Genomic DNA, 14936 nt, shown 5'->3' with positions numbered 1-14936 from the left:
TCGACAAAAAAAAATGCGACTGCAACATCTGATTTATGACAAAACTAGTAGCTAATATTTCAGTGATTTAAAATCACGATTTGCGAACACAATCAGTCATGCAACATCAAAATGAATAACAATTTGCAACATGCAGTCTGATCACACGATTAGTTATGCGACAATAAAACATCTAAATTTCTAACTAGGTTTTAATACGAGTATAGTCATAACTATAAGATATTTTAATTTTAATAAATTATTATTATAAAATTATGTCATATTAATTTAATTTATTTGGCATTTATCAGAAAAGTATTATTGAGGAACTTGGTCTGGAGATTGCTTAAAGATGAATGGACATGCTCTAGTAATCAGTAATTGTGGTCTGGAAAGCAAAGGTATGATGATCCTCTTAGGCTTGCAGACTTACTTGGAAATAAAGAAAGCAAAGATATAAACACGGGGATTGCACCCCTGCTTTAGCTGTACTTGTGGAGGTAGCTACAGTCGTGAGTTCTTTGTCATGCTGATAAGAGGCAAGTCGATCAAGCTCTTGTACAAGTTCTCGACAAAGTTAGCCTTAGATGGATCAAAGCATTGAAGAGATAGCAAGAATGTCATCGATAAGAAGAGGCTTAGCCGTTGTACACATATCTTCTGATTTGGATGCAGCAGCTACGCTCGTTGTAGAGTGAGTCATTAACGTGACCATTGTGTCCTGTTCATTTACTTGTAAGAATTTTTCAAGTTTTCTAATTCGTTGATGTGTTGGAAGGGTAATGTCAAAAGATTCACATGTTGGATGTACCATAGTGCATATTTTCAAAAGAGATGGAATGAGGACTCTGGTTGCAAGGTACTACTGTACACAGGTTCCAACTTAAAGCTTTGGATTCGTTTGTTGTTGTGGAAATAGAAAGACAAATAATTGATTGGACGGCTTTGTTCCCTTTCTTTGAAGAGAAATTGCAGCTATCGTAGTTGCATCATATTGCCACGGACAAGGTCAAGGAGATAAGTTTCTTTTCATTTTCTTTGGGTGCAAATGTTAAGATGGAGATAAGTTTCTAGTTGGTTATGATGGGGGGTGAAGACCAAAAGGGCAGTTGTTAATAGTTGAAGAACAATTAAAAAATCATTTGTGCAGTGAATATGGTATCTTTGGAGATAAGTTTCTCGGCAACCACAAAAAAGCTTTTGGAACATTGAGTTGTTCGAACGTTTCAGTACGCTCTTGAGAGCCCTCGGGAAGAAGATGATCCAAGCACAACAAATGCTATCAGCGTACGAAATAACACTATTACAACCGTTTTATCTTGAGAGTTTTTTTTTTGGTTTGTTTGAGGTCAGAAACCACTTAAAATAAAACATAAACAGTACTAAGTTTTTGCTGATTAAGTTTTTTTTGGTTGTATAGAAAGATGGAGAACACAACAGAACATGATGGAACACACGTTGAATATATTAGTTATGGATTGGCTTTTGTGGAGGAGACTTCTGAGTGTAGATGTAATCCACGTGAGCATTTGACGTTGCTTTCATCAAACATTCCTCCGTTTCACATAGTGTTTCTATTTCCTTCAAATAGTTAAAAATGAATTTAGTTAATTTCTCAATTCATACTTTAAAAGCATTTGATTTACTATTCATTATATTGTGAAAATGTATTACTAAATAATAGAAATCGATGGGCATATAGTTAGAGAATTACTTTAACTGCTGTATGCAGTTTCGGGTGCGATTGGGTATAGATGTAGTCAAGATGAGCATCCAACGTCGATTTCATCAGACACTCATTCGTTTCACACTTCTTCTCCGTCTCCTTCATACATTTAAAATAATCAACAATTTGATGAATAAAAAATACATCAACAAGATGTGGATCTAGTATAGCTAAAACTCTTGGACCATCTCATAGAGATCTAAAAAGTTTTGTTACAAAGGATTTACTCTCTTAAAATTAATTTAATATGTTTGGATTTCGTCCTAGAAAGATGTATGAACGTTCGGAGACAAAACTTCTTAGTCTTTCATATTAATGTAACGTATACAAACAGAAAATATTAAAACAGTTGGGGTTTTTTATATGATAGATATGATATTTTTTTTTGTAAACTAGATATGATATTTTCTCAGTTTCAATTTGGTTTTGTTGTATAGTTAAATCGATATAAACAATAAAGTAAACACAAAATCTAAGAAAATGAATATTCACCGTATCTTTGCTCTGGAGAGTCGAGTATGGACGGGCTACCGAAGCAGTAATCATGAAGCTGAGTAAAAGGGCTGCGAAGATTAGGATGTTACACATTGACATAGTTTTACTCTTCTTAATCTTTTCTCTCTCTTTTTAATGTGTTGTTTGCTGAGTGAAGAGTCAAATTTATAAGTGAATTTTATAAGTCAAAATTTAGGAAATAATATATTTGCATGGTTAAATTACGCTCAAGTCTTTTAATTTTGGTGGATATGCACATATTTAATACTTATTGATCAACTTTTAAATGTAGATATTTTTCCTAGAGAGAGATATGGATAATTTATTATTCATAAATCTATCCTATTAATTCAGAGTCCTATTTTTATCTAACTGATAAAAACATTATTACTTAAAAATGGTCCAACAAAACATATAACCATATTTTAATCACTATAAATATGTGATAATATTTAAAGCATTATAACATGAAATGGTATTACTGTTCAGAAAAAAACAACATGTAACAGTAATCAAAGATTACAAAATCTTTGCAAAACTATACAAAATCTTTACGTTTGGATTTAAACTATACTAGGTGGGTGCCTGCGATTTCGCGGATATAACAATCGTATGAAAATTATATATTATGTTTTTTAATTTTGAATAATAATCATAACCTTTTCATTTTAAATCGTTTGAAAAATCAAAAGTCTTGGTATTGTATCATCTTAGAAGATTATTGCGATATAGTAATAATTCTATAAATTATAATATAAGTTTCCAAATTTTTTTGTGACACAATTTTTGAATAATAAAGATCAAAGATTAATGAACAAAAAATGATTTTATAACACTTTCTATTTTCGCATTATTTTGCCTACCACTTTATATTATATAGAAGTAAAATAGTTACAAAAATTCCATAATTTTGTAAAATCACAAATCACAAGTTATCACAGCACATGGTACATGAAAACACCTAGTCAATAGTTATAATAATACATAAAACACATGTATTTAGGCAAATAAAAATAAATTAGGTACGTAAAAGTATAAAAAATCAAAAATGCAACAAACAAATTTTATTATTCTTCACTAATGTTTTATTTATAAATCCTTTTTTCTCTTACAAAAATAAGAATATCAATTTTATTATAATCAATCAAAATATATCAATAGAGTCTTAACTCTAGTCTCGTAATTATATTTTGTTTCCACTTTTAATTTTATTGATTAATATTATTTTCAATGATTTACCATATAATTTTATTATAATCAAAACTATAAGAATTACATTGATAGAGTATATTAAATCTAGTGTCATATTAATATAATGTTACAATTTTCAATTTTTTATTATAATAAATATTTTCATTTATTAATATTATTGTTAAAGACTTACCATATATTTTCTGTTTTTAAATAGAAAAATACTTTAATCATTTTTGAAAGTTATAACTCAACTATACTATCCACATTTGTCATTGAAAAATTACTGAATGTTTTTTAAAATTGTATATTTGACTGCTTTCCAATCATTTGACACATTTTTAAAAAACTAAATATATATTGTGAGTATAAAAAAGTATCATTAGGTTTAGGTTAATTAGTTTTCTATAATCCATGATTTATTATCCACTATTAATAGAAATATGTTTAAAACCGTTTAGATAAGTATTTCTATCATATCATATATATTTATATGTATATTCAAAATTTCTATAATGGAATTTATTATATTTAATTGTTTCTATAAACAAATTGTTTTAGTTCTATTTTTAAAATGTTTAATTGTTTGTATGGTAATATAGATTAGATCAGTTGATTCTAGGATTGGTTATTTTTTAAAATTTTAATTAAATAAATGAAAATTTAAATACCAACAACCAATCAAATTAAGAGAATTATTTATAAACTTATCTATAAATGACACCTAAACAAAAATCACTTTAGTAACTTCTCAATATATAGTAGGGATTCCTTTGACATCCGTTTGGATTGAGCATTTTATGTTTTACGTTTGGATTTAGCATTTCATGTTTTATAATCTAACTTTAAAATTTTGATATACCTTTCACAATAAGTTCTTTTAATAGCTTTAATGTATAGGCACTATAAATAATCTAAATGCGAACTTTAACATTCTCTGACAATATTTTTAACACTATTGTAATAAGTTCATCTATTTAATAATTTTTGTATATTTTATTTTAGATTTATTAAGAAATTGCGACATCAAAATCATTTGTAGAAAACAAAATACTGAACAATATAAATTAACAATATGACACAATATATAACCTCACGTATTAAATAATATAACAAATTAATTTATGATAAATTTAAAACCATTTTCCATATATACAAATATCTAAAGTTGTTGTCACTGATAAAAATGACTAACAAAATAAGTATCAAAAAACTACAGCTAATTAAACATTTTATTAAATAAATTAATTTAACACAGTAAATTTGTTTAGTTGATTTTGTAAAAGAAACAAAAATATAAAATATAAACCGCGGATCAATATACACTAGTTGTTATTTATGACAAACAATTTTTTTTTTTATGATTGATAAAGTTTAAGTCTCAAACATTTGTATTTGTTACTTTTATTGACACGAACAGCATGTATTATTATTATTTTTTTTAACTTCTACTCTATTAAAATAGGGTCCTATTTGAAATTTACCTTGGCATATTTTAAATTTGGACCTATTAAATATGTTGTGACTTAATATTATTAAGTCATTTAAATTATGGACCTACCTAAAATAACTCAATCTAATCAAGATAATATTTGAAAACTAAAATATTACTCCATAACTACCTCCTTAAATATTGCCTACTATTTATTGTTATTTAAATTTCGTTTACACATAGAAATTTTGAAACAAAGGTTTGTATTACTATAGAAATGAATTTTGAAAAATGTGGAATCACATACCATATTCTTATATATTCACCCTTACATAATATTAATTTTATAGATGACTATATATATATATATATATATATATATATATATTCAGTAGAATCTAATCCTAATTCCCCGTGTATTTTGTAATCCTCCTATCCTACCTCAGTAATATTATTTAATCTTTTTAGTGACATACCTTTTGAATCTTATAATATAATTGATATACCTTAGTAAAAGAAGCTATATACTATATATAACAAATAAATAATAAGTTATATGCCAAAACCATGACTATTAACATATGCTATATATCGTCCATAGATTTTTCAGTACATTTCCTATACATTTAAATTTTATATTAGATAAATTATATCTCAGCTTTCAATTTTTAAATTCAGAATGAACAAAATAAATCTTTATTCTGAACAGAAAAAAATCATTTGGCATATCATTCTAAATTAAAAGATGAATAAATCATTGATTATTGTTATAATATAAATTCCACAATTTTGAATTTGTGCATTGTTTGTTTAAATTCTGAAACCAAAATATATTTTTTTGTTATATTATAAACATATGTAACCATAACCATATATTTTGAAACTTTTTCCATGTAAATTAAAATGATATATATTTTAAATAGCCAACCTTACAACATTGTTTAAACTGAAAATACAATAAATAAGTTTTGTATTGTTCAACATATATTTAGTTTAACGATTTCAAGAATATTCTTATAATTAATTTCACATAATTTCATATCTAAATTCAGATCCATATGCGTTCGAACTGAACTCAAAATTTTGGATTCCTAACATTGTTATTTGAACAAAGCCAAAAACTAAATAACGAAACCCAAAACAAACCAAACTTTAAATTTATAAATAATCAAACTATTATTATACTTCTATAACCAAAACTCAAAATCCACAACCAAACCGAAAAATCAAGAGTACAACCTCGACATAAACCAAAATTTACAAAATATCATCAAACCATAAAATTTTAATTTTGAAAAATAAATTATAATTTTAAGTGATGCTAAAATTATAAATATAAATATAAATATTTCTGCGCAACCGCGCGGGTCAAAATCTAGTTTATATATTAAGTTTGTGATCGAATATGATCAAAGCCGCAACAGGTAATTAATGAAGTTAGGTACATAGAAATGTGATACGAACAGCATGTATTATTATATCAATTCAAACAGACGACATAAAAGGAATGTGCACTGAAGCAAAGCAAAGCTCTTTTCTTCAACTTATCTGAGTAGATGTCTAAATAGTTCAAGAGGCTGAATATTACAGTGACTTAACCGTGTTTGACAAAGTTCTAATCGTTTGCGAAAACAAAAAATAAAAGGAAACACAAATCTAGTTTGTTTTGGTGACCTTCTTGAGTTGAACCGCTTCTTTGAGCTTCCGACCAAGAGCAAAGGCCAAAGGTGGAGGCACTGCATTCCCAATCTGCCTATGCTTGTGTATTATGTTCCCTTGAAACACATAGCTGTCCGGAAACCCCTGCCACAATTTTTTATAATACAACCAATCAATTTCATTACTTAGACTTTAGGAACAAATCAAAAGCTTCCGTCTTGACTAGGAACATAATATCTATATACCTGTGACCGGGCGCATTCACGGACAGTGATAATCCTGTCTTGGTCAGGATGGAAGCACATCCCAACCTTACCCATCGGCTGAGGATCAGTGATTGATGTTGGAAAGTTGCCTTCCCAATCTAATCTCCCAAACAGTCCTTTCCACTGGTTGTGTCGCTTCGCAGTGTTTGGCAGACACCATGGAATCAAATCTACCACTTGCCCTTTTGATAACGTCACCTGAAAAAAAAGGGTAAACAAGATGTAGCATTTAACGTCACTGAACTATTCCTTTGATTTACAGTGTGATAATACAAAAGACTCTGACCTTTTCTTCTGGGAGGTCACGCCAATCAGCCCCTGGCCTCTTTGGGATTTTCTTACATCTAATGAGGTTTAGTTCGTTCATCTCTTTGCAGATGTGATCAGTGAGAGCAATATTGTCTCCTCTTATCTCCTTTTGAAACCACGAGATTGGTTGAGCTTTATACTGCAAGATAAAAGAATCATATGAGTTTCCTACATGTTGATACTTTTTTCTCCTCATGTGTGACATCATTCATACCTCTCTCTTCGTGTTGGATTCTCCGTTAACTACTGATGGAAGATCGCCAATTGTGTCTCTCACTGTGATTGGGCGGAAAGGTGCACCGTATTGAGTACTGCGAACAGCAGCGTAATGTACACCTTTAGACAGCGAGATTTTCAACTCAGGAACACCAAAGACATGCATCGGCTCAGGCCATTCGGGGAGAACCTCATCTGGTGCAGCTGCCCAGATGAAAGCTCTTTTGCGAGATTGGGAAACCCCATATGCACCTGCCTCCAAGATCCCAAATCTCACCTACCACACATCACATCATATTCACACATGTCAAATTCACATTCTAAACTACTCGGGAGCATTCATATGTGGAAAATACAGAGCACGAGTGTCACCTGGTAACCCATTTCGAGAAGAGAAGCCAGAGTAAGTTGGAACGTCTGCCCTTTATTGAATGACACAAAGGTCCTCACGTTCTCCAGGAGAAAGTATCTTGGCCGGAAATAATCAGCAAATGACAAGAATGCCAATATCATTTCACACTGAACTTTGCTCCAAGAGCTTTGGTTGAACCGATTCATACCGGAGAATCCCTGAAAAATTGCACTGGTTAACACCTTTTCTTCACTTATTCAACGACAATTGTAAAGACCAGAACATATACCTGGCATGGAGGGCCTCCATTGATGAAATCCACTTGGCCGGGCAGTGGCAGCGTACGTTTCTGGTCTTCATCAAGTTTCTCAGCGAGTTCATTAGCTTCTTTAGTAGAGATACATTCATCCTGATCTCCACATTTCTCCATTATAGCCCTATAGATAATTACAAACAACAGATCTCAACACAGAAAATAGCCACATTGGAAGAGAAAGTGTTTTATCTTTGTCGGCTACTTACCTAAGAATTACATTGCAGTTGTCAACAAAAACTGTTGTTTCGGGATGGTTTTTTCTAAAAGCCTTCCCAGCTGGCTCTTCATACTCTATCGCCCACTTTGTTGCCGAGACACCTTGTACATAAAAAGCATGCCCATGAATCCAACTAGTTCTAGGGTTTTATGGTTGATAAAGAAGCGTTTACTGGAGATAATACATACCTGCCTGTTCAAGTCCCTGAGACAGTCCACCACAACCAGCGAAAATATCTAGTGTAGCAAGACGCGTCTCTTTAGATACCTCTTCAGGCTTGTCAGTCACAGAATCAGTTTCAGTCACTAACCCCTTCCCCTTTCTCTTTCTTAAAAGTGCCTCGTCCTTAACAGTAGTGTACTTCGGCTTGATATTGACGGGCAACTGTTTACAGGTCAGATCAAAGAAACACTTCAACTTTGTATCGGAAACAGCAATAATCATAACAAATGAGTTATATGAACACCTATTATATGATTTTAGAAAAATATGTACCTGCTTGAGAGAACCTTTGGACGGGTCATAGATCTGTTCACAGAAGAAGATATTATCTGATATTGGATACTCACGGCGTGAGGGCATATCAATTTTCTTCCTTACTTCACATCTTCCCTCTAGAGCTTCTGGTTGGAGAACATCTGTGTCCTCGCTGTAATACAACTAAAACAAATTCCAAAAAAAGAAGAAAAAAAAAAAGAGTTAAAAAGATTGTAATAAACACAAATGAAGAAACCAGCAAAGCAACTTAATTTGAACATCGCTATATACCTCTTGGATATCTGACGCATAGGCCTTTTCGTCAGAAACATCCTCAGGCCTATAAAGCCTTCTCACTTTAACCTCAAAGGAAGCCTTTCTAGATTCTTTTAGGACGATGATCTCCAGTATTTGACAAACAACGAATGGTCGTAAGCCAATGTTACGACCAGACTTAAATCTCCCATTAGCCTCCTTCGATCCATCTATATCTTCTGGCTTTACGTAGACATAATCATCAACGGAATAGTCAACCCCATTACACGAAAACCCCGTCTTTGAAGAGTTGAGTTTGATCTCTGTCTTCTTCTCTTCATCTTCTCTTATCCTACATGAACTGCAGGTTCCAGATGCACAGCCCATATCATTTAATGGAAGGCTAAAGAAACCCCCTCTCTCAGGCGAATATAAACTCTTGCAGAAGTATTCCGTAGGCAAGTCTTTCGTTTTTCGTTCCTCTGCTCTCGCCCGGTCAAGCTTGTCCGCGGTGGTGTTCTCTTTTCTAAACTGATGCCCCCATGGCCTTGAACGAATCTCAAAACTGACCGTTCCTTTTATCTCCTTAAGCGATACAGTCTTGCATTCATTGGTCAGGAATAGTTCCCTCTCGTTAGCAGCATTACCCAGAACAGTGTCACATCCTCTCTGTAAGAGTCTTCCATGAAGCATTTTGCAGTTGTTTGATTTTTCAAACATGTACTCCACAAAATAGATGACCTCGTTTCCATCATCTTCCAACACGACAGCACCACCTACAGCCACAATTTCTTCTCCAACGAGGGCTTGTCGATAGAGAGGCTCACCAGCAGAAGTTTTTCCTAGACTCTCGCCACTCCAACTTGATTCCGTTTTACCAGAAACGCCTCGAATTTTCTTCAAAGGGGTATGAGACTTTTCAACCTCCTCAACAGGTTCTGGAACAGTTTCCTCTGCGTCATCTTCTTCAATTTCACCCTCCTCTTCAACCTCTTCCTCCTCGTTTTCTGCACCAACTGCCTGCACGGGTTCCTCTGGAGAGTAATTGGAGTAAAACTCTCCCCAAATTCTGTTGATCAGACGAGTTGTTGTTGCTTGCATAGCTTTCCTCTTGGATACCACAGGTGCCATGCCTGCCCTTGGATTACAATTTACTTTAAACAAAATCTTCTTCTTCTTGATGGTCCATCTTGTGTTGTGCCTTTCAGCCCTTTTCCTTGCAAGATCACTAACAAATGAACACCTCTGGATATCCTTTTTAGGAAATTCTGAGAACATCTGCAAAATAATTTGCCCATGGCCGACTAGAAATCTGTTAACAGCCAAGCGATCAGAAGAAATGAAAGCTTTATCGTTCTTCTGGAACTCAGACACTCTTTTCGTGACATCTTCAAATGAGAGCTTAGACATTCTAGTTTGCTCCTCTAGCAGACCAAAAATGCCTATCGTAACCCTAGCTGTTTTCAAAACAGGTTCAAACCAAGGGGCGTATTGCTTTGACGGCTTCCCAAGTCGATACCTGCATATACCCGAGACATCAGCAGAAGAAGAAGAAGAAAGCAATGCAGAAACATGGGGGTACAAATAATAGAGAATAGACAGCTTACCATGCCACATCTGTTCGTATTGAAATAGAGATTGTTGAACACCCCCACTCAATCATCCATTCCTTTATTTGACTGAGGAATACGGGCATCCCCTCAAGATCCTTCTTTGGCTGTCCAGAGGTAGAAGTATCAGGATCATCTAGACCAAACCAGAACCCACCGTCCTCTGCCATCAAACCAGACCCAAATATCGTCACATCAATATCCGCACAGGGCTTCATCGGGAGAAGCTCCAGGGATATGAACCTTGAATCCGAGTTGTACAGTGCCCAGTTGTGCAGCATCCTGCGAGGCAGGTCCTCGTAGTTAACCTCATAGTCATCAGCAACTATAAGCTCATCTGCTTCATCTTTGAAATTCTTGTAATAAGCCGGGAGAGGATAATCACCAGCAATCTCATCCTCAGTGGTTTTTACATATCCTTTATTAGAAGCCAAAGCTGCGCCGTTTTTTCTTTTAGGCCGCTGCATAGTTTTCCTATCCTCTTCGTCTTGCATAATTCTAGCATATCTTTGATCCTCGTCAACCATTTCTTGATCAGATGTCAAGGCCTCGCACTTCGCAGCTTCAGAAACTCCATCAATCCTCAAAACCCCGTTAGAAGGTCTTCCTTCCATCTGAATAACAGCACCATTGTCAAGTCTACTATTCTCATCTCTAAGAGCAACGAGCACAGGAATCTCCGCAAAGCTAGCTTCATCTTTCTTTGCCGTCTCATCCAAACCAGCAAGCTGGTTATATATAAACTCTCCTTGCCGTATAAGGAAATTTCTAATAACCAAGAAATCAGTAGAAAAGCATTTACTTTCAAGGCTCATAGACCTCGAAACCGCCACAAGCAACTCATCAAGACTAACACCAGAGTCCCCACCCGCAGACTTAGCCACTCTCTTATAAACCTCCACAGAAGCAAACGCCTTCTGATAGAAATAGTCATACATCTTCTTGTAACTAGTAGCAGGCTTACCACAGTCATAATCCGCCAGCTCCGTCGAGAACCAAACCACCGGGTAACCATCATCATACCCCGAGATACTCCAATTCTCCACGCGTCCAAATCCATCACACTTCACGCCTCTCCCTTTCTCCTTATCATCGCATTCACCAGAAGGCAAGATAACGCCCGTGACGAAAATGTCACCGATCTCAACCATCGCCACAGGCTGCGGGACTCCGTACTCGTCGTGCAAGATGAAATCAGTCAGCCTCCTGGTCTGACGAGGCTCGCCGCCGCCGCTCTGAGGAGATGCTGTGAAGTGTAGAGCTACAACTTCGTCCTCCACAGTCTGGTGCTGCTTGGTTTCGACGGTTGCGGATTTCTCGGAGATGCGGACGGATTTCTCCTTGAAATTGGTGCATGCTGCGGCGCGCTTCGGCCTAGTGTGCCTCGTGGAGAGGTCTTCGCCGTCAGAGTCTGCTTTGATCTCTGGGAGAGGTCTCTTCTTTTGCTCCCCAGCCTTGGTTCCGTTTCTCACCATCTCCGTAAACCTACACGTCAGCAAAACACAAAGTTAATTAATTAATCGCCGCGAAACAAACAAAATTAACAGTTAGATACTAAGAATCTAGGTTGAAATGTTGAATAATTAGAGCGCAAGGGTTTTAAAATTGAGATCAAAACAGCAGAAAATTTTATTATTAAAAGCGAAATTGAGGCGAAGCAACTAAAGATTCATGGCAATTTCGGGTTAGATAGTTCGAATCTAGGTTATAAGGTTGAGCAATGAGCGCTAGGGGTTTAACAAGCGTTGTAATTAGAGATCGGAACAGTGGAAGACTTACGTTGAGAAGCGAAATCGAGAGGAGAGATGCGAAAGGATCTTATGAGAGGTAGAGCGATTGAAGATAGGACGACGAGGAGGATTAGGATTTGGCTAAGGGGTCGCTGAGTTATAGAGAAGGTATAAGAAGGAGGGAAACGACGCGACGCGCGGCAACAACCGGCGCTAAAAAATTCTGTTCTAAAAGGGGAAAAAATAAAAGACAAATCCCGCCTAAAATCTCTTTCGCGTCTCTTAGGGCAGTCCAGAAATCCGAGAGATATTTAATTCCATTTACCCCCCATGAAAAAAATTCATAATTGATATTCCAGCATTTTTAGAGATTTTTATTGACATAACGGGACTTAACCCCTATCCAACCATGCGAGTAGGACTGGACCAAAAATTCGAATTTGAAAATTGAACAGAATCCGATCCGAAAATAGTATCAAATCCAGAACCAAAATTGGTCAATTATTCGAACGGTTTCAAAATTTTGTATATAGAGAACCGAATCCCCGAACCCGATCCGAACCAGTATTTCGAATATCCGAATGAATTCAAAATAAATTTATATACCTGAATATATTAATAATTTTTAGATTTAATATATAAAAATATCCAAAATACATAAGATATTTTGAAGTTTCCAAAAAAACTTAAAAATATATACAAATAGTTGAAAGTAAATGTCTAAAATAGTTAAACAATACTTCAAAAAAACACTTGAAATATCTATTGATTCTCTATGAAAATATTCTAGTCAAAACAATTTATATGTTAAATTTAGGCATGTTGGCATACGCTATTCAAATTTATATGTAATATATTATTTTATTTTTAAATTTTAAGAAATTTAAAGTATATAACGAATTTAAAATTTTAAAAAATAATTTAAGCGGGTTATCCAAACCCGAACAAACCTGAAAAGATCCGAACTGAATCCAGACCGAAATTTGTAAATATTCGAATGAAATTGAAATCTTTGACCATGAAAATCTGTAATCTGAATAGATCTAAACCGAATCCGAATGTGTATCTGAACGCCCCCCCTATAGCCAACTATACCTTACAATATTTTTGCCAAAGATTTCATGTCAGTTTTTCGTTTTTTTATCTTATTCTGAATGATATATATACTGATATACACTTCGTTACACTGTTACAAACCATTGAGCTTTATACAGAAAAGTTGAATGTTTGGTTTGTGAAGTCTATGTCTCATGGAGGTACAAAAATCTTCTTAAGTCTATGGGATTGGTCCTTCCAATGTTCGATATGTCGTACTTTAAAGTTTAAACTACCAAAATATGTGTGCGTGAAACTCACTAGCGTGATGGAGGAGTAGTGATAATAACAAAAGGAAAATTTCATGGGTGACATGGAAACAACTTTGTAAATTAAAAGATTTGTGAGGGCTCAGATTTTTTTAACATTGAAATCTTCAATCAAGTGATGCTCGAGGAACGAGCTTGCGTATCTGGAATTCCCCATAATCTCTGATGGTTCGAATCCTCAAACACAAATACTTTGAGCACTCATTATTACGTAACAATACGTATTAAATGAATTTATTAGTAAAAGTTCTATAAATAATAATGATTTTTAATAAATATTATTATTATCAAAATAATTATATTTACATGTAAATAGTAGAAAATTATTAATGAAAAACCTAAATAAAACATGTTCTCTAAAATTGTCCTAAGGGATCGTTTGGGTGGCTTGCCCTCTAAATCGACCTAGCAGCGTAGAGAGAATATTATAGAATTGACTAGTGTTGATGTCGAGAAGTTGGGAAAGCTTTTTTCATGTCAATGTGTAAGTAGTTTGCGAATCAATAAGAAAACCCCAGGAAAAGCGTATCATAATGTAATTAAGAACTTAAAAAGTGTCTTGTGTAATACTTTTTTTACATGCAATAGGTAAACAATGGTAATATATCAACTGACAGCTTACCAATGGATTTATCCACAACTCCTTTCATAACTATTTTAACTGCAAGAAAAATTATAAATAACCAAAAACTAGGTATAAAATATTTGTGGCTATAGTTATACAGTTGCGGATAGAAACAAAGTATCTACCAATATTTTAGACCAAAAAAATATGAATATTACGTGTATTTTCATGGTTTTTTTTTTTTTGAACAACGAAGATTTTCATGGTTAAATAGCTAAAAATACACTTTGTACTTTTTGAAGAAATTGAACCACAGTTAGCCAGTTCAAAAAACCTAGTTAATAATACAACTCAATAAAATTTAATGACAGAAAACAATAATTGCTTGCTTTAATAGAAATCAATTTTCTTTTTCTAACATTAAATTTTAGTTAAGTTTTTGATGAACTAGGTTTTCAATCCAGTGATTTTGAATTTAAAAAAAAAATAGTTTGTGAAATACTAGCTATTATCATTATTTTGTAGTATCTCAAATTGATTGCTATTATACTGAAAATTGTTATCATAAATGAAAATTGCTTGCTCTAGATACTATTGATAGTATATCATAATTACAATGCTAATATTATCAGTTTGACTAAAGTAGTAAAGTTTATGGTTGAAGTTTAAACAGTTAGAAAACTTGAGCGAAAATCATTAATGCACATCAGCACATGTAGGGAGAGATTTTCTAATACTAAGTTTCTAAGGCCGATTCCAATAAGACTCTAAAACACT

At 33.7% G+C, this 14936-nt stretch overlaps 2 protein-coding genes across 3 annotated transcripts; both read right to left on the bottom strand.

Moving 5' to 3' along the window:
* Positions 1 to 1343: 1343 nt before the first annotated feature.
* On the bottom strand, positions 1344 to 2341 carry BNAA09G42260D. Its single transcript, XM_013810780.3, has 3 exons — positions 2198 to 2341; positions 1694 to 1804; positions 1344 to 1560 (listed from the first exon to the last, which is right to left on the bottom strand). The coding sequence occupies exons 1-3, from the start codon at positions 2297 to 2299 to the stop codon at positions 1447 to 1449; spliced, it is 327 nt and encodes a 108-aa protein (XP_013666234.2). The 5' UTR covers positions 2300 to 2341; the 3' UTR covers positions 1344 to 1446.
* Positions 2342 to 6277: 3936 nt separating this feature from the next.
* Positions 6278 to 12527, bottom strand: LOC106371341 (DNA (cytosine-5)-methyltransferase 1). Of its 2 annotated transcripts, XM_048741503.1 has the most exons (13): positions 12280 to 12527; positions 10498 to 11985; positions 8927 to 10409; positions 8654 to 8818; positions 8347 to 8542; positions 8148 to 8259; positions 7915 to 8062; positions 7646 to 7843; positions 7272 to 7550; positions 7035 to 7196; positions 6728 to 6946; positions 6468 to 6626; positions 6278 to 6420 (listed from the first exon to the last, which is right to left on the bottom strand). In XM_048741503.1, the coding sequence occupies exons 2-12, from the start codon at positions 11973 to 11975 to the stop codon at positions 6480 to 6482; spliced, it is 4587 nt and encodes a 1528-aa protein (XP_048597460.1). In that variant the 5' UTR covers positions 11976 to 11985; positions 12280 to 12527; the 3' UTR covers positions 6278 to 6420; positions 6468 to 6479. The 2 variants fall into 2 exon arrangements, with proteins under 2 accessions (XP_048597460.1, XP_013666855.2); XM_013811401.3 differs by having other exon boundaries at positions 6278 to 6626.
* Positions 12528 to 14936: the final 2409 nt, after the last annotated feature.

Source organism: Brassica napus, chromosome A9 (assembly GCF_020379485.1).
Source record: "Brassica napus cultivar Da-Ae chromosome A9, Da-Ae, whole genome shotgun sequence".
Lineage (NCBI taxonomy): Eukaryota > Viridiplantae > Streptophyta > Magnoliopsida > Brassicales > Brassicaceae > Brassica > Brassica napus.
The sequence above is the reverse complement of the archived record's forward strand: the minus strand, read 5'-3'. Positions and strand labels throughout refer to the sequence as shown.